Below are 21,278 nucleotides of genomic sequence, written 5' to 3'. Positions count from 1 at the left end.
GACAGTTTGAAATTAATATCTTGAAGACCTTGTTGATCTTTAGGACGACATGTCTACATCTGCATATTTATGCCTCTGCTGAGTAAAGTTGTAGAGTAGTTAGGTAGGATAACTATTGTTGCGAAAAAGTATAAAGTGGGATACTATGGGCTGAGCACGTCCAATCCATCCCTGTAACTTAACTTTTCTTTATATGCATAGCACAGGTAGATATATGGAGTACAGGTTTAAAAGTTGCAGCCACAGTCAAAAGACCAATCAGAAATATTGCATACACATAGGCATTACTCATAGGTTGCACTTTACGCTAACGGAGTAGTATTAGGTACACCTGATTAATAGCCAATGGACACACGCCTACCGTTGATTGGCTAGCCGCGGCTATAAACACCAAGCTGCGAAGTGTCCGTCGAAGTAATCAGCTGGCCATCCATCTCCCACTGCATACCATCACGATAGTTGCGAGACATGGCGATGTGTTGCCACTCTTCCTGTAGCCTCATATGCATCGTCTTCCTCCTCGTTTTTGTTGCTGTGGCAGCGGAGGGTGCAGGATATGTGCAGGCGCGGCAGCGGAAATTACAGCAGGTGCCGGCACCACCGCCAGTGCCGCTGCCAAATCCTAACCCGCAGCCTGACCCATACCCACAACCTTTGCCTATGCCAGACCCAAATCCACAGCCATTACCGCAGCCTTTACCGCAACCACTGCCAGGCCCAAACCCGCAGCCACAACCATTACCTCAGCCTCTGCCGCGCCCAAACCTGCAGCCACAACCTCAGCCACAACCGTTGCCTGACGCAAACCCACAGCCACCGCCATTACCACAACCTCTGCCACAACCACAACCGGGCCCAAACGCACAACCTCTACCACAACCACTGCCGGGCCCAAACCCACAGCCACTGCCTCAACCAGACATCCAAGGCTCATATCCGCAGGTACAACCGTTGCCAGATTCAAACACGCCTGGACGACAAAATAACGCACTACAGGGACCGCAACCACTTGGTGCAGCCTCAACTTTATATTCGCGTGGTGCTACATATAAACAGATACTTTTCATGGGTTTACTGTTGTACTATTTTGTTTAGATAAAGCGATGCTACTTCATGTAAATAAATCTACCATTTTGTAAACTTTGTATCTAAAGTGATGTATCGGTCTGGTATGATCTTTGTGTATTTACATTTGTACTACTTATATACTATATGCAATAAACTTTTATATGATTCTATAAGTAGTTTTGTGTACTTAGAACTAAGAGAACCATTTGTGTACATATTTGATACACTTGTTGTTGTGATGTCTTTAGTTATACCGCTCTTTATCAGACTGACTTGTGTATGGTAAGCATAGCTTATCGAATATTGTATATTCAGACTAAGGTGTGCCTGCATTTGTTTGAAATTTGTTTTTGGTCATTTTTTCTTGAAAATATAAATGGATTACATGATACAAATTGATATCATTGGATCTGTATGAGTCTTTGACTTTTCACTAAGTTAATCCCAAAGACACACCGGAGATCCCCGCCACACGTCATTCCTCTTCCCCATTTTCCCTTTCCCCAGCCCCTAAGGCCCTGCCTTGCTCTACTCATCCATGGAGACAAACCTGCTCTAGCCCGTCCTAGTGCCACTTCCGGCTGGACGGCTGGTCTTTCTTGAAGCCACTGCAAGCATACAGGAAGAGGGATATATATTATTGATTTGAAATCCCTCTTTCTCTGTCTTCGAATTGGATAGTCTTATAGTGGTTTGTGTTCAATATTTCTAGGATAATCAATTAACCATGGCCAAAAATAAAAGAAAGCCTGCAACAATGCATTCCTTTTTCTGAGATGATAGCACGAGTTGATGGTCCAGAACAGATTAATTTGGTTGATGACCCTCCCTTAGTGGATGAACAAGAACAAGTAGAAGAATTTTAATTTCAACAACACAACCTCGTGTTCAAAAAGGTAATCATGATTCTGCTGTTTTGGTAATAGAAAGGAAATCAGGTCTGCGGTGCAAAATTTGGTATTATCCTCCTAATGATCAAGAAAAAGCTCGAATGTCATATATGAAGCAGGTGCCATATCATTTTCGCATGGATGAGTATCCTCCCAATGAGTTTCTCTATCTTCTATTGTCTATATTTTTCTTTTGCGTGATGTACAATTCAAATATCATATATCTTTTTGCTGTTGATGGTGAATGCTGGTATGATCAATGGTTTTTTTCTATTACATCTGTTACGTTATTGTTTTCGGATTTTTTGGTACATAAATGTTGTCCTCTTTAGTGCCCATCTATAATACAATTTTCATGGCTCCGCCACTGCCGACGGGCTTATTGGGCGAGCTCCCACAGAATGCATCCCCAACAGTTGTTCTCAACCATGGAAGACCTCCCAAAGGAGAACAGACAGCCGCCGGGTGCTGCTCACAAGCATTAGAGTGAACCTCCAAAATGGCATAACGCCAGATGTCGGACGCTCTAGAGGCAAACCCAAACCTAGACCTAGCTCTAGACCTACTATATACATAGATGAGCCGACCTTCTAACCCATCCCTACTTCGACCAGTGAGGCCACCGTAGGAGAGAAGAAGAGAAGTGGGGGAACCTCTAGTGACTCTTGAAGAGAAGGAAGGAGAGAGAAATGAAGGGGAGAAATGATGCACCAGTAGCATAGCTTGCGTGCATGTGTAGGCAATAAAACTATAAGATGTGCATATCTATTGTACTCTTTGTCAATAAAAAATTCTGTTGTACTCGTTGTATATGGCACCAACAATTGTATAGTTGGATCAATGTCGTAAGAGGAAATTCGTTGTTTCTATAAACGGCGATCTTGAACATCGATTCTTGATATAAAGGTCTGTCGAATAATTGCATATCTAAAAATTATATGTGTAAATTTTGGTTTATCGATATATAATTTGTCAGCTGCACATTTGTTGAATGAGAAATAATAGTTTCCTAAGTTGTCGAGGAATAGCAAGTCTTTCTTTAATTGTAGACGCTGTTTGAAACACAGGAAAAATGTAAGAATTTTGCAGGATAGGATTCATATAATTTTCTTCTTATTTTGTAACGTTTGGAACAAAGGACTGGTCACCCTCGATTTATCTGGGATTCCTGCAGACTAAAGAAATTATAGAAGAACATCAAATATAATGTGCCACCTCATGTTATTTATTTATTTTTGCATCGTTCTAGATTATTTTTGTCTAGAATTCCTATTTTTTTTTCATACATGACTTCCAAGCGATAGTTTTCAAGTTTTCATATCTTCACATGATCTTTCCTCCTATGGTGGATCTCTTCGACTGTGAGCTCTCAGTTTCCACCATCTTCGAGATGTTGTCTATGGGGAAAAGGGAAGGTTGACCTAGTGTAGAGTGTACCACATCTCAATGACATCCGTGCAATAGAGAGTTGTTGTAAGAACATGTTGTGCATCTCCACATATCTTGACCAATCTCTCTTGGCACCAATGCAAAGTTGCCAGGCATTGCTCCGTCGACAATGGGATGCTGACCTTGGAAGTCTCTTTGCAAATCTCATCGGCTGACTCTCAAGTCACAACGAAATAGGAGAAAAAAATGGCATTTTGAGCCAATGTGCTAAGTGAGCCATAGGGTAAAAAATTTCTCATTATCATGAGATTTAGATCTTTGATCTTGACAATTGCACAAGTAGGTCCTTAAGCTTGCATAAAAACATAGGATCAATCCGTGTTACACTTAAGTAGATAAAACAAAACTGAACCAACCCTAGTAGATCAGTATTTTCCCCTGATACTATACTAGGAATCCCACTTAGGGTCCGAATCCGGCTCCAGTGAAACATTTGTTTTGTAATCATCTTGGCGAATTTGCCCCCAAGTAGATGCTAGGCACGATCAAAAGAAAATGCAAGTAATGAGGTAAACCTGACAATAATGCCGCAATCGAAATCAAAAATATCGGTACAACATAATTCTTAGCCTACCTAAATATATCGTGGTGTTAAACACTGTAACCATGTTTGTTCTGGAGTTTGGGCTCCATGGAGCCCTTTTATGAAAAAATAAAATAAAAAATCATGTTTCAAGTTTCAGAAAATACAAAAATAAAATCCACATGTACCTTTGAATGTGTATAGACTTTCGTAATGATTTTTTTTACATCTGAGCTGCAAAAAAGAACAAAAAAGTAGTTTCTTAGCACATATACTGTTCACTATTAGAATCCACAATTTGTTTTGTAACATTTTTTTGAAACTTCAAACATTAATTTTTTATATTTTTGTTAAAAAAAAGGATCCACGGAGTCTGAGCTCCAAAACGGAGCTATGCTACACGCACGGATGGATTAATACGGGATTTACAGAAGAGTCATTTTACAGTGCATCCGGACGATATGGACCGTTCGTCGGAGTGAATTCGACGGTCCAGATCCAATGCAGTACGCTGATGTCACGTGTATTATATCAGACCCCGAGGGGCATTTTCGGGAGAAAAAATATTTCGAACTGATCTGATTTTCCCTCCCAAATATTTCGAGGGTATTCTCGGTACGAATTTCAGGGCTATTTTCGGTTCGATATTTATCCCGTTCGCTAGGGTTTATTCCTCGTCGCCGCTACGGTTTTAATCCTCGCTGGCAGGATCTAGCCACTCATCGCGGCCCCTCCCTCCCTCGTTGCCGGTAGGATCTAGCCGCGCGTCGCGGCGCCTCCCTTCCTCCACCCCAATTCCCTCGCGATCTCGCACCACCTTTTTAACGAACACGAGAGGAGGCCCACTGCCCTCCGCGCGGCAGCCGCCGATGAAGAGTCGGCGCCATCCCACCTCCCAGTCCTCCATGCGGGTGCCTATAGCCACAAGGTTATAGGCAACCTCTTTCCCACACTCCAATTGGTTGTTTGCGTCCTCTACATATCATTTCTCAGCCATGGCTGCAGCTTTGATCTGGCCATGCATCTCGTCCGATGGCAAGGTGGTTGGGTATGGATCATGTTCTGCGGGACTAGGTGAAGCCGGCCACCGGCCTCGACGGCCAGCCCCATTCGTCCAGCCCCGACTGCATGATCTATGAACGTTCAATCGTTGCATTCAACATGTATTCTTTCAATTTGGCTGATAGGTGAGATTTGGAGATCAATAGAGATGATAAGCTATTAATTTTGGAATGTACTATAAACAATTCATAGCTTATGTGGCTCAATATATATGATGCTCGCTTCTTCTTGTGCAATTGCTGGACTGGGATCAACAGACTTGGCATGTGCTTTATATGAAAAATTAGATTCACATGGGATATCCACCTTTTCAAGATTTCTGTTAAGTCTTATTATGATGTTTTAGCCTTGTTAAAGGGAGAGTAATGGTCCTCGCAAAAAGCAGAGAGAAAGGAATGAGCATTCGATTCTTCCATATGTTGCATTTCATTCTTCCGTGTTTAGTTATGTCCAACATTTGTTACATGCACACACTTGACAAGGTTAGTACAAGTAGTAATTTTTCCTCTGTTTTGCAGGGCTATGACAGAACATGCTATGTGATTCCCTGAGGCAGGATGGATGTACCATGGCCACACCACTGTGCTCCTGAAGGTGATCGCTTCAATTAAGCGTTGCAGCACCTGCAGAGGCCCCCTATGGTACGTGCTTTTACTCTTTTTGGCTTTGCGGCCTGCCTACGAGACATAGCTGGGATTGCGTGTTGAATCAGGCAGTATTTTTGACTTCTGTTGTGAGGCTATGCTCACGCTTTAATAAATTTTTCTCTTGTATGAAAATAGACATATCATAATCCATTATTCTTCTAGGGTTGCCCCAGGCACCATTACTGTCACATGGTAGTAAAAAGCAAATATAGATTTCTACGAGATCCCGTAGAGACCAAATTTATTTCAAGCAAAATATAGTAACCAATATTATTGAAGTTTTACAACTTGACTCATGTGCAATGGACTAAGAACACGGCTAGGAAACCTTCTTCGGGACTAAAACCCAACCACACCCTACTCTATCGCTTTATGGCCAAGTGTACACTCCACATGTAAGAATGAACCACAATGCTGGACTAACTGCTTGCATCCTCGTCGTCTTCAACCGCAGCTGCATCCGATTGCCTAGCATGGTAGTGCTTGAACCTACTCCTGTATTTCATTTTGTTGTAGGGTGAATCGACAAGCACAACAGGTAGCTCTCTTCTGAATTTGTCGATGTAGGCCTGCATGCGAGGATATGTTAGTATCGTTCCATATGTTTCAGAAAATGACAGAATTTGAGGTGTTACTCTACGTACTTCCTCATATTGCAACCTCAGTTTTACTCCCATAAATAATTCGATGTTCCTCAGCATGTACAGTGCACAACAAGAACTGCAACATTTTATGTTGTTAGATCAGCATTTCAGATATTAACAATCTAAAAAAAAAGCTAATATTGTTGACTGACGTCTCATCGGATTTTGGCACATTAATATTCCGTACTGGCCATTGCGTCACGTTAATGTCTTCCCATGCATTGCTTTCAATCCCATTGACTCGCATCGCTGCTCTCAGATGTGCTTCCATCCGACGTACCTGCAAGCCCAATGGGATGAGAAGTTGCCTACGACTAATACTTACATACAATGTTAAATCCTTTCTTATAATTAAATATGTTGAAATTCTCACCACGTTATTTACTTCTCTGGGTATCATACAGTGGAAAAGTGAATCAAGAACCTGAATCTCCTTCCTTCTGGGGTTTACGGCCACAAGGAACCAGTGGGTGTTTAAACTATTCGTAGGTAGGAAAACCTGGAGTGCACAGATAATTAGATCAACATGCATAGTAATAAAAAAAATATGTTCTACGTCAGCTGAAAATATCATATCATGTTTCAGGTAGGTGGTGCCTTGTGTTGTTCCAGGAATTCTTGCCAAATCATCCTCGTAGCACTCCTCTATCCTACCATCTCTTTCGAGCTTAGCAACGCCGGCCACCCTCTTAATGTAAACTAGTTGGCCGTCCCTTGTGTCAATTGGTTGATCATGACGCATGAGCTGTATCGCAGCATCAACCACCTGCAACAATAATCAAGTTAATTGTATTGTACAAAAATGAAACTTCATAAACTAATTTGTGAAATACTATCTTACTTCGTCACCCAACCATACGCCATCTTCAGATTCATCTTTATGGGTGAGGCATTGCAAATGCTTTGATAGCACGGCAATGTCATCAACTAAGACCATTTGTTTTTCACGATTTGTAGTGTTGATCAGTGACGCCACTAAATCCTGTCGAACCACGTCTAGCTGGTCCCTCTGGGTTTCAGGAACTTCTGACCTCTTTTTTAAGTTGCTAGAGCCGATTTCCTCTTTTTACTGTTCGTGTCCTCGGAATCATTTGTACACTCTGATGGAGTCTTGTTTTTCCTTTTTTTCTTCTCAGTGTCGTACGAAGCATACTCGTCATTCTTAAATAATTGCAATACCACCCTTTTCTTTTTGCCACCATGATTTGGTGGCGTCGATTCAACCACACTTACTTGTTGCTGATTTTGAAAGGATTCATCATGGATGTCATCATCTGTGAAGGCACGGGGCTCTTCAGGATCTTGCGATCCCGTAGCCTTCACAGAGTGCTGCTTACTCCGTCTGTTGAACGGATCCTGTCAGACGAAATAAACTGCGTGTTAGCCTTTAGCAGATTCTTGCTCAATTATAGGTAAAATGTGCATCACCTGGAAATCTTCAAGGCTTGTGGTGGCTTTGGAATGCATTTTCTTATCAAAACTAGGAGCTCCCTGGATATCATCCACCTCTTTCAAAAGCTTATGAACACCACTGAGATCCTGTTTGATTTTTGCAGCAGCTCTTTCGAATGCTTCATCCTGTACGTGGAAAATCAAATGTTATTTCTGAAACGACAATGATTGTTTCATAATTAAGTTAACATGCGTACGGCAAAATCTTCATAAAGGTTCTTCATGGGGGGCTCCATGTCATCATTTTTTATTCCCTGCTTACAATCGTGCTTAGCAACGTCCTCCGTGACATCCTTTTGTTTCCCCTGGTCAGAAGCCTGCTCAGCGTTCTCAACAGAGGCCTCCATTGGGTGTGAAGGTGCCCCGAGGTCAGATAGATGTATGTCCTCCACTCCTGGAAAGATTTCATCGTGTTTTTCCTTTAAAAAATACATGTTAGTATGGGGTGTTTTCATAGTAAACTAAACTAGAAAAAAACTTGTACACGTAAATTTCCAATTATATATACTAATCTCATAATTCTAGGCTTACGTTCAATTCTTTGATGAGGTCCTCCGTGAGCTTGCCATTTGTACGGGTACGCCTAAGGCACTCATCCATTTTCTTTTCATGGGTGCACATCCTATGGTTTTGTTCTGCATCGGCCTCCCGGACGAGGGAGGCAACTTCTTGCAAATCAGTCAATACACGCCCGACGAGTACCTTAATCTGAGACTTTGAAACAGTTAGAATCATATAACTTCATACTAGTTTTAATGTTACAATATATATTTGTGCCTGATGTAACTCATTTACCTGAGCGCTAGTCTTCGGTTTGGCCAGCGTACCATCTCGTGCTGGAATGAAAGGCCTCATCAGGTCCTCAACATACTGCAGTTTAGTGTCGTTAGTATGATTTAGAAAATATAAATGTTACATAATCCAGGCAATGTGCTGACATTTTACCTCTCCAACTCCCAGATAATTATTCTGGATTATATTGTCAACCTTTTTTGCCTTCTCCTCGCTCCAGTTCCGGATCATCGGCCTTAACCTTGATTCATACGAGATGCTAGAGTCCAATTGGTGCACTCTGAACTTCTCGTAGTACCATGTCTGCATGACAACAAAAGCAGTTTACAAACATTCCCGTACATTATGTAATGTATGTTAGGTAACTGATAATTGTACTACTACGAATTACCTGCAGCAGTGGTAGATTCCCCTCCAGAATTGCCTCACCATTTACAAAATTCTTCACGCTATCCATAAGATAGTCAAGCGTTAGCTGTCCAAGATTTGTGCCCTTTATCGTCTCAACGTTTCTAACAATCCCAATATATTTGTTATCCACATACTCCTCTTTTGTTCGGCATGCATATTTGCCTATGGTGTACAAGACAAATGGCCTGACAAAATTTGGTGTGATGTCGACTTTCATCTTGGCTAGCAATCCTTTGAAAGTTATTTTGGTGTCATTACGGTCTTTCAGTTTCTTCCACAACTCCATATTATCATCAAGATTTGAAGGGACGTGCTTCTTCCCATGGCAGGGCATGCCTGTTATATGCGCTACATCTTCTAGTGTGATCCTACATGGTCTCCCATTGATGATAAAGGCATCCCGCTCTGCATCATATGAATTAGCGATGGCCAGGCAGAGTACACGTCTAATTTTGATGCTAGGTGTCTTGAGATGTCCACCCAGTCCTATCAACTGGATGTACATCCTTTGCAGCGTGTTTAATCCGTTTATGAACTCCTCATATGGCGGCAAAGAAGCATCCTGGGTTCAATGGATGTGCAAGTGTGACTAGATTCAGCATGGTATACAATTTAAACACTCATACAGACGAATACAGCTTATATATACCAACATAAAAATTATGCTCTACGCTACTGCATGAGGTACAAGCACGCTGAGTTCCATGTATATGCAAATACTATCATGTGATTCAGCTTGGTTACGTTTGAACGGTCATCTAAGGTAATCTCCGTTGCAAGGCACTTATCTGAAATAAAATAAAGATTGGAAAATAAAAAACTATCCAACCGTGGTCTCCTCAACTCTAGGCGCTAATCATGGTCAGTAGTATGGAATTAAAACATGGGCCAACAATGCCTTCCATAACTCGTGCGGAAGGAAAAAAAAGAAGGCAAGCGCCCGCTGCACTAATTGGCATCGACAAGACCAGACGCTAAGATTTAGCCTGGAATTAATCAATGAACTGCCAATCTGGTAGGAAACAAATCCTAGCGCCCTCCCCTAACGCCCCCAACTTAATTTGTTTAAAAACGTGCTGAGTTACATGAATATGCAAACAACGAGTGGGGTCGCAGCAAGAGATCATGGGAGGATGATCGTGGCACGAAAAATAGCAGCGGCTGAGATCGTGGGGAGTTACAAGAGGATTCATGTTTCGCTCCGTCGTTCGGTCTTGCTGGATTCCTGGGTTGCTCCGTCCTTCTGCCTTGCTGGTTTGGGCGGCGCAGAAGGACGAACTATGATCTACGAGGTTTCAAAGGATCCCTATTTATAGGGATCGTAACAACCCGGGCATATATCTACGTATAGATTTCTTTGGTTGGAGGAAATCAAGGGAGGGGACCGACCAGGTTGAATATTAGGGGGGGGGGGCGTGGAGAGTTTAGCAAAGGTAAGTTATGGTTTAAAAAAACCAAGGTAAGTTGCGTAACAACACGTAGGTCTCCTGAGAATCACGATCATCAAAAAGATATCGTTCCCGTTTCTTTGAAAATCAGCCAAAAGAACTGGACCGCTTTTATTATTGGTTATAAGTAGTTCACTAGACCTCTTTTAGGATGAAAACTGGTTCTAAAGTCAACTAAGATTGAGTCTTCACACGTGAAGTATTTTACTCTCTTGTGAAGCTATTTTATTGCCCATCCGATCTTGCATGCTCATGCTCATACCTTTTTTCCTCGTATATGTGAGACCAAATTTTGTTAATAATACTGAATCATGTCTGGTGCTGCTCAACATGGCACGACACCATGGTTTTCACTTCGGTGAGATTTCGATGAAATAACTGAACTTCATTCATTTCAGCACTCACTGCAATATTTGCCTTTCAGCCAAAATATTTCAGCCTCACTGAATTTCGGCCAAAATATTTCAGCACTCGCTGAAAATTTTCTGAAACTTGTAACTAGCAATGTCAATTTTTTTTGAAACTTCTAACTAGCGACGCCAAAATATTTCAGCACTCGCTGAAATTTTTCTGAAACTTCTAACTAGCGATGTTAAAAGAATTCTGAAACTTCTAACTAGCGATGTTAAAAAAATTCTGAAACTTCTAACTAGCGACGTAATTGTTCTGAATCTTGTCCTGACTCCGACAACACTTAAATATAAATTAAGATTTCAGTTAACCTTCCTAAGCTTCAAAAGTTCTGGTTGTAAAAAGCAAATATAAGTTTCAGCGTCTCCCATGCAGACCAAATTTATTTCAAGAATAGTGTTTGGAACCAGTACTGTGAAGTATTACAACTTGATTAATCCGCACTGGACTGTGAACATGGCTAGGAAACCTTCTTCGGGACTAAAACCAAACCACACCCTACTCTACCGCTTCATAACCAAGTGTACACTCCAGATCTAAGAATCAACCACTACTGGACTAACTGCTAGCATCTTCATGATCTTCAATCGCAGCTGCATCCGATAGGCTAGCATTGTACTTCTTCGGCCTTTTCATGGACTTCAATTTGTTGTAGGGCGAATTAAGAAGGACAAGAGGCAGCTCTCTTCTACAATTGTCAATGTATGCCTGTATGGGAGGATATGTTAGTATCGTTCCATATGTTTACAAAATTGACAGAATTTTAGGTGTTACTCTACGTACTTGGTCATAACGCAGCGTAAGATCTTCCCCGTAAAGAATTCGATGTTCTTCAACATGTAGAGTGCACAAGAAGAACTACAATAATTAATTCTGTTAGCACCATTTCACGTATTAACAATGAAAAACATATTTAGAAGCTAATACTATTGACTGACTTGTCATCTTGTCTTGGCACAGGAACATGCTTTACTGTCCATTGGGTCACCTTAATGTCTTGCCATGCATGGCTTTGTGGTCCATTGATTCGCAGCGATGCTCTCAGATGTGCTTCCACCCCACGTATCTGCCAAAGTCCATGGTATGAGAAGTTGCTCACGATTCAAGGTTAGGTATGATGTTAAATGTTGTATTATATTGAAAGACGTTTAAAATCTCACCACGTGAACCACTTGTGTGCTTACTATGTAGCTGAAAAGTGAATCAAGAATCTGAATCTCCCTCCTTCTGGGGTTTACAACCACAAGGAACCAGTGGGTGTTCACCATGTTCGTAGGTAGAAAAAACTGGACAACAAAGATGATTACATCAACATGCATAATAATTAGAAAAATAAATGTGTTTATGTCATGGTTAGATGGTACTAGATCATGTCTGAGGTAGTTGTCTCCTTTTGTTGTTCCATTACTGCCCGCCAAAGCGGCCTCGTGGCAGTTTTGGATCAGCGTCCTTAACCTTGATGCATGCGAGATGGTATAGTCCAATTGGTGCACCCTCCACTTCACGTAGTACCACGTCTGCATTACAACAAAAAGAACTTAGAAAATTTTCCATAAAATTAAATGTATGGTATGTTAATAATGATTGTATTACTTGCAGGAGTGCTAGGTTGCCCTCCAGATTTGCTCCACCATTTACTAGTCCTTCCTTCCCATATCGTTGCACGTAGAACTTTCCAGCACGAAAATCAGCGCAAGTTTCATTACAAAGAGAGGCATTCACGACTAAAAACTGAAGGCATGCACGATCTCCCTTAAGTTTTGCTAAAGCACATCTAGATGTGCTCTAACTATTGCTTATCTAAGTCCTATGTCATTGATTTTATGCTAAGATTCGTGCAAGCCTTTTTTTGTCCTTTTTTCTTTTCTTTCTATACACACCCATATCCCTTCGGTATAATGGTATTGCATGCAGACTTGGGAAGGAGGGAGTATACATAATACAAGGATCTCGATCGTTACCGGAGGATTCTCTCGATGGCGACCGGCTCCATTGCCGTTCGCTTTCATCTTTTGCTTCGCCGGCTTCTCCGACGTCACCGACCTGGGAGCTACTTTGGGCGGCGTGCGGTGGTAATTCGGTGTAGTCATGGAAGGCTAGGTATGGGAGGCGTGGGGTGGAAGTATACGATCTATGCCGTGAAAAGCTTCGTATTTATAGGGGATTCTCTAACAACCGATGACAAGGAAATATTAGGAACTTGGGATCTCACGAAGAGGTAGTTTTAGATCACGTAATGTTTATTTATAGGGGATTCTCTAACAACCCACCACAAGGCAATATTGGGAATTTGGGATCTCACGAAGAGGTAGTTTTAGATCACGTAATTTTTTTAGCTAGTTTTTTTATTTTGCGATTTTTTTAGCAAGTTTAGATCAGTAATCTCAACCGTGAAGCGTTTGGGCTTCTTGTGCTTTCTTATATGGGCCTATTATAATGGGATGAGCCCATTTGAAATGTGAACATGAGAAAGGAAGCGAGGACTCCAACGGCTATGACGAGCCCCGTCCCAATTATTTGTGAAGTATTTTACTCTCTTGTGAAGCTATTTTATTGCCCATCCGATCTTGCATGCTCATGCTCATACCTTTTTTCCTCGTATCTGTGAGACCAAATTTTGTTAATAACACTGAATCATGTCTGGTGCTGCTCAAGATGGCACGACACCATGGTTTTCACTTCGGTGAGATTTCGATGAAATAACCGAACTTCATTCATTTCAGCACTCACTGCAATATTTGCCTTTCAGCCAAATATTCAGCCTCATTGAATTCGCCAAATTCAGCACTCGCTGAAATTTTCTGAAACTTCTAACTAGCGATGTTAAAAAAAATCTGAAACTTCTAACTAGCGATGTTAATTTTTTTTTGAATGTTCTAACTAGCAATGTAATTGTTCTAAATCTTGTCCAAACTCCAACGACACTTAAATATAAATTTAAGAATTCAGTTAACCTTCCTAAGCTTCAAAAGTTCTGGTTGTAAAAAGCAAATATATGTTTCAGCGTCTCGCATGCAGACCAAATTTATTTCAAGAATAGTATTTGGAACCAGTACTGTGAAATATTACAACTTGATTAATCCGCACTGGACTATGAACATGGCTAGGAAACCTTCTTCGGGACTAAAAGCAAACCACACCCTGCTCTACCGCTTCATAACCAAGTGTACACTCCAGATCTAACAATCAACCACTGCTGGACTAACTGCTTGCATCTTCATGATCTTCAATCGCAGCTGCATCCGATAGGCTAGCATTGTACGTCTTCAGCCTTTTCATGGACTTCAATTTGTTGTAGGGCGAATTAAGAAGGACAACAGGCAGCTCTCTTCTATAATTGTCAATGTATGCCTGCATGGGAGGATATGTTAGTATCGTTCCATATGTTTACAAAATTGAAAGAATTTTAGGTGTTACTCTACGTACTTGGTCATAACGCAGCGTAAGATCTTCTCCTGTAAAGAATTTGATGTTCTTCAACATGTAGAGTGCACAAGAAGAACTACAACAATTAATTCTGTTAGCACCATTTCACGTATTAACAATGAAAAACATATTTAGAAGCTAATACTGTTGACTGACTTGTCATCTTGTCTTGGCACAGGAACATGCTTTACTGTCCATTGGGTCACCTTAATGTCTTGCCATGCATGGCTTTGTGGTCTATTGATTCGCAGCGATGCTCTCAGATGTGCTGCCACCCCACGTATCTGCCAAAGTCCATGGTATGAGAAGTTGCTCACGGTTCATGGTTAGGTATGATGCTAAATCATGTGTTATATTGAAAGACGTTTAAAATATCACCACATGAACCACTTGTGTTACTACGTAGCTGAAAAGTGAATCAAGAATCTGAATCTCCCTCCTTCTAGGGTTTACGACCACAAGGAACCAGTGGGTGTTCGCCATGTTCGTAGGTAGAAAAACCTGGACAGCAAAGATGATTATATCAACATGCATAATGATTACAAAAATAAATGTGTTTATGTCATGGTTAGATGGTACCAGATCATGTCAGAGGTAGTTGTCTCCTTTTGTTGTTCCATGACTGCCCGCCAAAGCGGCCTCGTGGCAGCCGTCTACCTTACCATCTCTTTCGAGCATAGCGACGCCGGCCACCCTCTCAATGTAAACTAGTTGCCCGTCCCTTATGTCCTTAGGATGATCATGACGTATGCTCTGAATCACAGCATCAACCAACTAAAACAAAATTCAAGTTAATTGTACTGTGCAAAAGAAAATTGATAAAATAATTTGGCAAATATCTTACTTCGTCACCCAACCATTTGTCATCTAAAACTCCATCTGTCATGGTGAGGCATTGCAAATGCTTTTGTAGCAGAACAATGTCATCAATTACCACCAATTGTTTATCAAGATCTGAGGTGTTGACAATTTCGGCCACGTAATTCTGTCGAAACTTGTCAAGGTCGGTCTCCAGCCTCGAAGCACCTGTGTCTGTATCTTTAAAAATGCTTGCACGGTTTTTCCTCTTTGTATTCTTTGTGTCCTTGGAATCGTTGGTAGACTCCGATGGAGTCCTGTTTTTCTTTCTCTTCTTATCACTATCGTACAGAACATAATCTTCATTGCACAATAATGAAGATGCCACTCTTTTCCGGATGCTCGTACGAGTTGGTAGCATGGAATCAACCACACTATCTTGTCGCTGCTTTGCTAAAGAATCATCATAGTTGTCCTCATCAACTGGGAAGACATGGGTCTCTTCCGGCTCCCTTATTGCCTTAGCCTTGGCAGACCGGTGTTTGCTTTTGGTACCTGCCTCTCCCCCACCTCAATACTGACATCTTCATCATCTTGATCTCTTCTTTCTTCAGCCTTTCGCACATTCTCATTGTGCCTCAAATTCAGAGGATCCTGTGATTCGAAATAAAGCACTTGTTAGCTTGCAATCTGCGCGAAATAAAAAAACAAAACCAGTTAACTGTAAAATGTGCATCACCAGGAAAGCTTCAAGGCTTGTGGTGGCTTTGGAATGCTTTCGCGAATCCAAACTCGGAGCACCCTGCGAAGCATCCAGCTCTTTATAAAGCTGTGAAACATTCTTGAGACTCTCCTTGCAAGCTGCAGCAACAGCTCTGTCTTCTTCATCCTGAACGTGGAAGATCATATGTTAGCTACGAATCTGCATTAACTTAAAACAAAATCAGTTAGATGTGAAATGTGTATCACCATGAAAGCTTCAAGGCTTGTGGTGGTTTTTGAATGCTTTCGCGATTGCAAACTAGGAGCAGGCTGCAAATCTTCAGCTACGTTCTTCATGGGGGCATCCATGTTATCTTTTTGTATTCCCTTAGCAGAAATGCCTTTGGCAATGACCTCCGTGTCTTTTTTTGTTTTTGCTGGTGAGTAGTATTCTCTCCTGGGACCTCCATTGGGTCCGCAGGTACTCCCAGGTCAGATAGCTGTATGTCCTCTACTCCTGGGCGATCAGCATCAAATATTCCATAGCGGTGGTTCTTTAAAAAAATGTGTTAGTGTGGAGAGTATTGATAGTAAAAATATTTATAGAAACTCATAATGGTATACTTACATTGAATTCTGTGATGAGGTCGTCCGTGCGTCTGCCGTTCGCAAGTGTACGCCTAAGGCACTCGTCCATTTTTTTCAAGGGTGCTCATCCTATCAAATTGTTGTGCACTGGCTTCCCGCACAATGGAGGCAACTTCTTTCAAATCAGCCAATACACGGCCCATGAGTGCCTTATCCTGCAAATTACAAGCAGTTAGAAGCATATGACTTCGATTGTACTTGCAAAGTTACAATATATATTTGTGCCTGATGTTCATCATTTACCTGACCGTCAGTCTTTGGTTTGACCGGCGTCCCAACTGGTGGCGGATTGAAAGGCCGCAGCAGGTCATCGACATACTGTATGTTAGTGTCGTTAGTATCATTCAAAACATATGGTAGATAATCCAGGCACACAGTACTAACACTTTACCTCTCCAACCCCTATATAATTTTTGTTGATTATGTTGTCAACCTTCTGTGCCTTCTCGTCACTCCAGTTTTGGATCAGCGGCCTTAACCTTGATGCATACGAGATGGTAGAGTCCAATTGGTGCACCCTCCACTTCTCGTAGTACCACGTCTGCATTACAACAAAAACAGCTTAGAAATTTTCCATAAAATTAAATGTATTGTATGTTAATAATGATTGTATTACTTGCAGCAGTGGTAGGTTGCCCTCCAGATTTGCTCCACCATTTACAAATTTCCTGACGCTAGTCATAAGATGGTCAAGTGTAAGCTGTCCAAAATTGGTGCTCTTTATTGTCTCAACGTTTCTAACAATCCCAAGGTATCTGTTGTCCACATACTGCTGTGTTGTCGGGCATACATATTTGCCTATGGTGTACAAGACAAATGGCCTGACAAAATTAGGTGTGCTGTCGCCTTTCATCTTGGCTAGCAATCCTTTCAAAGTTACTTTTGTGTCATTGGGGTCTTTCAGTTCCTTCCACAACTCCAAAGTATCGTTGTGATTTGAAGAGACGTGATTCTTCCCCATGCAGGGCAGGCCTGTTATATGCTCCACATCTTTTAGTGTGATCCTACATGGTCTCCCATTAATTATAAAGGCATCCTGCTCTGCATCATATGAATAAGCGATGGCCTGGCACAGTAGACGTCTCATTCTCATGCCAGGAGTCTTGAGAAGTTCACCCAGTCCAATCAACTTGATGTACGTCAGTTGCTGTGCGTTTAATTCTTTTATGAACTTCTCGTATTGCAGCAATGAAGCAACCTGAGTTCCCTGAATGTACAAATAGTGTGATTAGATTCTGTATGGTATTCATTTAAACACGCATAGAACCGACTAGATCTAATCTATGCCAATATCAAAATTGTGCTCTACAGTACTGCATGAAATTATAGAGCTTCTAGGCCATATAATGAACACCAGACATAGAAAAACAAGCTATCTCTGTCGGCAAATTGACTGATAATAGTATAGATTTTTAGTAGAAAGAGCAGACTTTGGTCTATGTACACTACTAAAGTTTCAGGCGTCACGCTTACGAAAATAATTGCATACATGATCACAAGATCAATAGTTTATAGATAATCACCATATTAGGAATGTAACATGTGATCCTACTGTCCATCTTTCTCTTTAGTTTTCTCCTTTCTTTCTCGTCAACCTAAAATTTAATATAGTACATACATTTGATGTTCTCAATGCCAAATAAGTGAGGCGTGCAACTTACGTACAAAACTACTTTGTATTCTGTCTACTGCGTATTTGATCAGGCATTTAGGAGTACTACGATTATTTTGTTGATTCGGTTGCTGGTTTTAAACAAAGTTGAATTACTAGTCCTTCCTTTCCATATCGTTGCACGTAGAACTTTCCAGCACGAAAATTAGCGCAAGTTTCATTACAGAGAGAGGCATTCACGACTAAAAACTAAGAGAGGAAGGTATCCACGATCTCCCTTAAGTTTTGCTAAAGCACATCTAGATGTGCTCTAAGTATTGCTTATCTAAGTCCTATGTCATTGATTTTATGCTAAGATTCGTGCAAGCCTTTCTAGACACACCCATCTCCCTTCGGTAAAATAGGGATAGTTCGTTATGGCTGTAACTAAACGAGATCAAAAAGAAGTGCGCCGTAAATAATGGGATTGCATGCAGACTTGGGAAGGAGGGTGTATATAGAATACAAGGATCTCGATCGTTACCGGAGGATTCTCTCGATGGCGACCGGCTCCATTGCCGTTCGCTTTCATCTTTTGATTCGCCGGCTTCTCCGACGTGCCCTTCTCTTTCGTCGGCTTCTCTGACGTGCCCTTCTCTTTCATCTCAGGATTTGCTGACGCAGGCTTTGAAGATGACGGCTCCGTCGGCTTCACCGACCTGGGAGCTACTTTGGGCGGCGTGGGGTGGTAATTCCGTGTAGTCATGGAAGGCTAGGTATGGGAGGTGTGGGGTGGAAGTATACGATCTATGCCGTGAAAAGCTTCGTATTTATAGGGGATTCTCTAACAACCGATCACAAGGAAATATTGGGAATTTGGGATCTCACGAAGAGGTAGTTTTAGATCACATAATGTTTATTTATAGGGGATTCTCTAACAACCGACCACAAGGAAATATTGGGAATTTGGGATCTCACGAGGAGGTAGTTTTAGATCACGTAATGTTTTTTAGCTAGTTTTTTTATTTTGAGAATTTTTTAGCAAGTTTAGATCAGTAATCTCAACCATGAAGCGTTTGGGATTCTTGTGCTTTCTTATACGGGCCTATGGGATGAGCCCATTTTAAATGTGAACATGAGAAAGGAAGCGAGGCGCGACGAGCCCCGTCCCAATTATTTAGGACGAGTATGCGCGAGGGCGCTTCGTCCTCACTGCCACGACTCTCCAAAAACGGTTCCTCTGCCTCTGCGTCCTCTCGATTCCCTCTTCCTCTGCGTCGCCCACTCTCCCAACAATCTGGCTTCTGGAACGGTGAGTTCTCCTTCCTGTCAATTTTGTTAGTAGTTCTCCAGTAGCAGCACATACAATGGCCTTCTTCTTGTCAATTTCTTGTTCTCCTGCTTCTTTATTTTGTGCGCACAGATTCATCTGCCTGCAACATGTAGTCCGTTGCCTTATGAGAATTTTGCACACAGATTCATCTGCATGCAACATCTAGTCCGTTGTCTTGTCAATTTCTTGTTTTTCTCCTGCTTCTTTAGTTTGTACACACAGTTTCATCTGCATGGGCGATGAACAATTCATAGATACATGTTTATTCTTGATTGTTGATGCAGTTGTTTAGATAAATATTTCAAGAGCGTAAATTTTGATTGTTAATTCGCATATACTCCCTCTGCAAGGAAATATAACAACTTTTGGTTCACTGCTTTAGTGATTTCTTTACAGAGGGAGTACTTGTTTAGTTTAAATTGTTCATGCACTTGTTTACATAAACTTTCAATAGCGCCAGAATTCCTATACTATCTGCCATCATATTCATCTCGGCTTATTGTTATCATGTTATTGTCATGCTTCATGTCTTATACTAGTTTCATCAATTACAGTCCTTCGGCATGGCGTTCGAGATTGATTATGCTGCTAGGGCAGATGGAAATACCGAAATTTGTGTGAAGTACACGAACAAGGCTAGCTGTGTTGAGTACTGCATTGGCAGATTCAAATACTGGCTGCGGAACGACGACCAGAAGATAGTTGCACTGGATGTGGAGTACACCTGGCCTCGTGGTCCGACACAGATGGCGGCCGGGGTCCAGTTATGCGTTGTCATCTACGTCCTCGTGTACCACATAAGCGTTGCTGATGAGCACTGCGACCTGCTTGCCGCCTTCCTGCTCGACGAGGAGTACACCTTTGTTGGGGTGGACATCAACAATGACGAGAAAAAACTCAAGAATGTTGGTCTGGTGGTACAAAACTTTGTGGATATCCAGAATATGTGGAGAGTGCCTGATCCAGTGACGATTAAGCCAAAGTATGGCTTGGCTGACTACGCTGGTTCCATCATCCACCACAGCTACAACAAGATGAAGGACGCTCTCACAGAAGATGACCACCATATATGGGCAGAAGCGCCCTTGCCCTTAAAGAACATCTATTATGCTTCCATGGATGTGTATGCCACCTACGACGTATCCATGCGGTTGCTGAACTTCCGGAAGGGGTTCGAGAGTCAGTGCCAGCATCTCGCCAAACCATCTAGGCGGTCAAAGAAGTCCGGAAGGAAGAATGAATCAACCTAAAATGTTTCTTCTATTTATCTAGCTGATAGTCTGTAAACTTTATTATACTGCTAGTAAGTCGTAAGTTCAAATTTCCTGCAAGTTGAATCATCCTTTATTCTAGCTAGCTATGATACATAATGCGATAGCCATTTTTACCAAAAGATTATTTCAGATTTATAATGAATACTGTTCTCAACTGGGTTTGAATAGAGAAATTTTATTTTTTTAATTGCATAGAGAAAGTTCATTTTTTTAATCAAAAGAAGGGTCCCCCCCTCTGATTTTCCATTAACAGAAACCACATGGTCTTTCAAGCCCCTGATACAAACTACAGCTAGAAACTAAAGTAATCAACTAGCAGCACAAATCATACATGGTAGCAAGCCTAGCCAGACTTAACATGAAGGTCCAAAAAATGAAACTACGGCAGAGATGTGCAGGCCACACCGCAGTACCCTGTGACTCCACACTTGCGAGGAACTGTACAATTCACCTGCTACATGCTCTAGCCTGCGCATATAGACCATCAGCACCTCTTTGCTCCCAACATCAGCACCTCTTTGTTTACCACCTTCATCTGCAATATAGACCATCCCATGATCCACAAGCAAATTAGCTAAACAAGAATCATAAGATCACTATACCATTTATTTTGTAATCTCACATTATTCCTGCATTGCCAAAGAGTCAAGAACACAACTGATGCCCTTCCCGCATCTCCTACGCAAACACTCATAGGTAGTTCTACCAT

The 21,278-nt window shown here is 41.6% G+C and overlaps 1 protein-coding gene across 1 annotated transcript; it reads left to right on the top strand.

Annotated features, from left to right (window-relative positions):
- The first annotated feature begins 433 nt into the window (after positions 1–433).
- LOC123099336 (protein TsetseEP) lies at positions 434–1,236 on the top strand. Its single transcript, XM_044521511.1, has one exon. The coding sequence runs from the start codon at positions 469–471 to the stop codon at positions 1,093–1,095; it is 627 nt and encodes a 208-aa protein (XP_044377446.1). The 5' UTR covers positions 434–468; the 3' UTR covers positions 1,096–1,236.
- The last annotated feature ends 20,042 nt before the right edge of the window (positions 1,237–21,278 follow it).

Source organism: Triticum aestivum, chromosome 4D (genome assembly GCF_018294505.1).
Source record: "Triticum aestivum cultivar Chinese Spring chromosome 4D, IWGSC CS RefSeq v2.1, whole genome shotgun sequence".
Lineage (NCBI taxonomy): Eukaryota > Viridiplantae > Streptophyta > Magnoliopsida > Poales > Poaceae > Triticum > Triticum aestivum.
The sequence above is the reverse complement of the archived record's forward strand: the minus strand, read 5'-3'. Positions and strand labels throughout refer to the sequence as shown.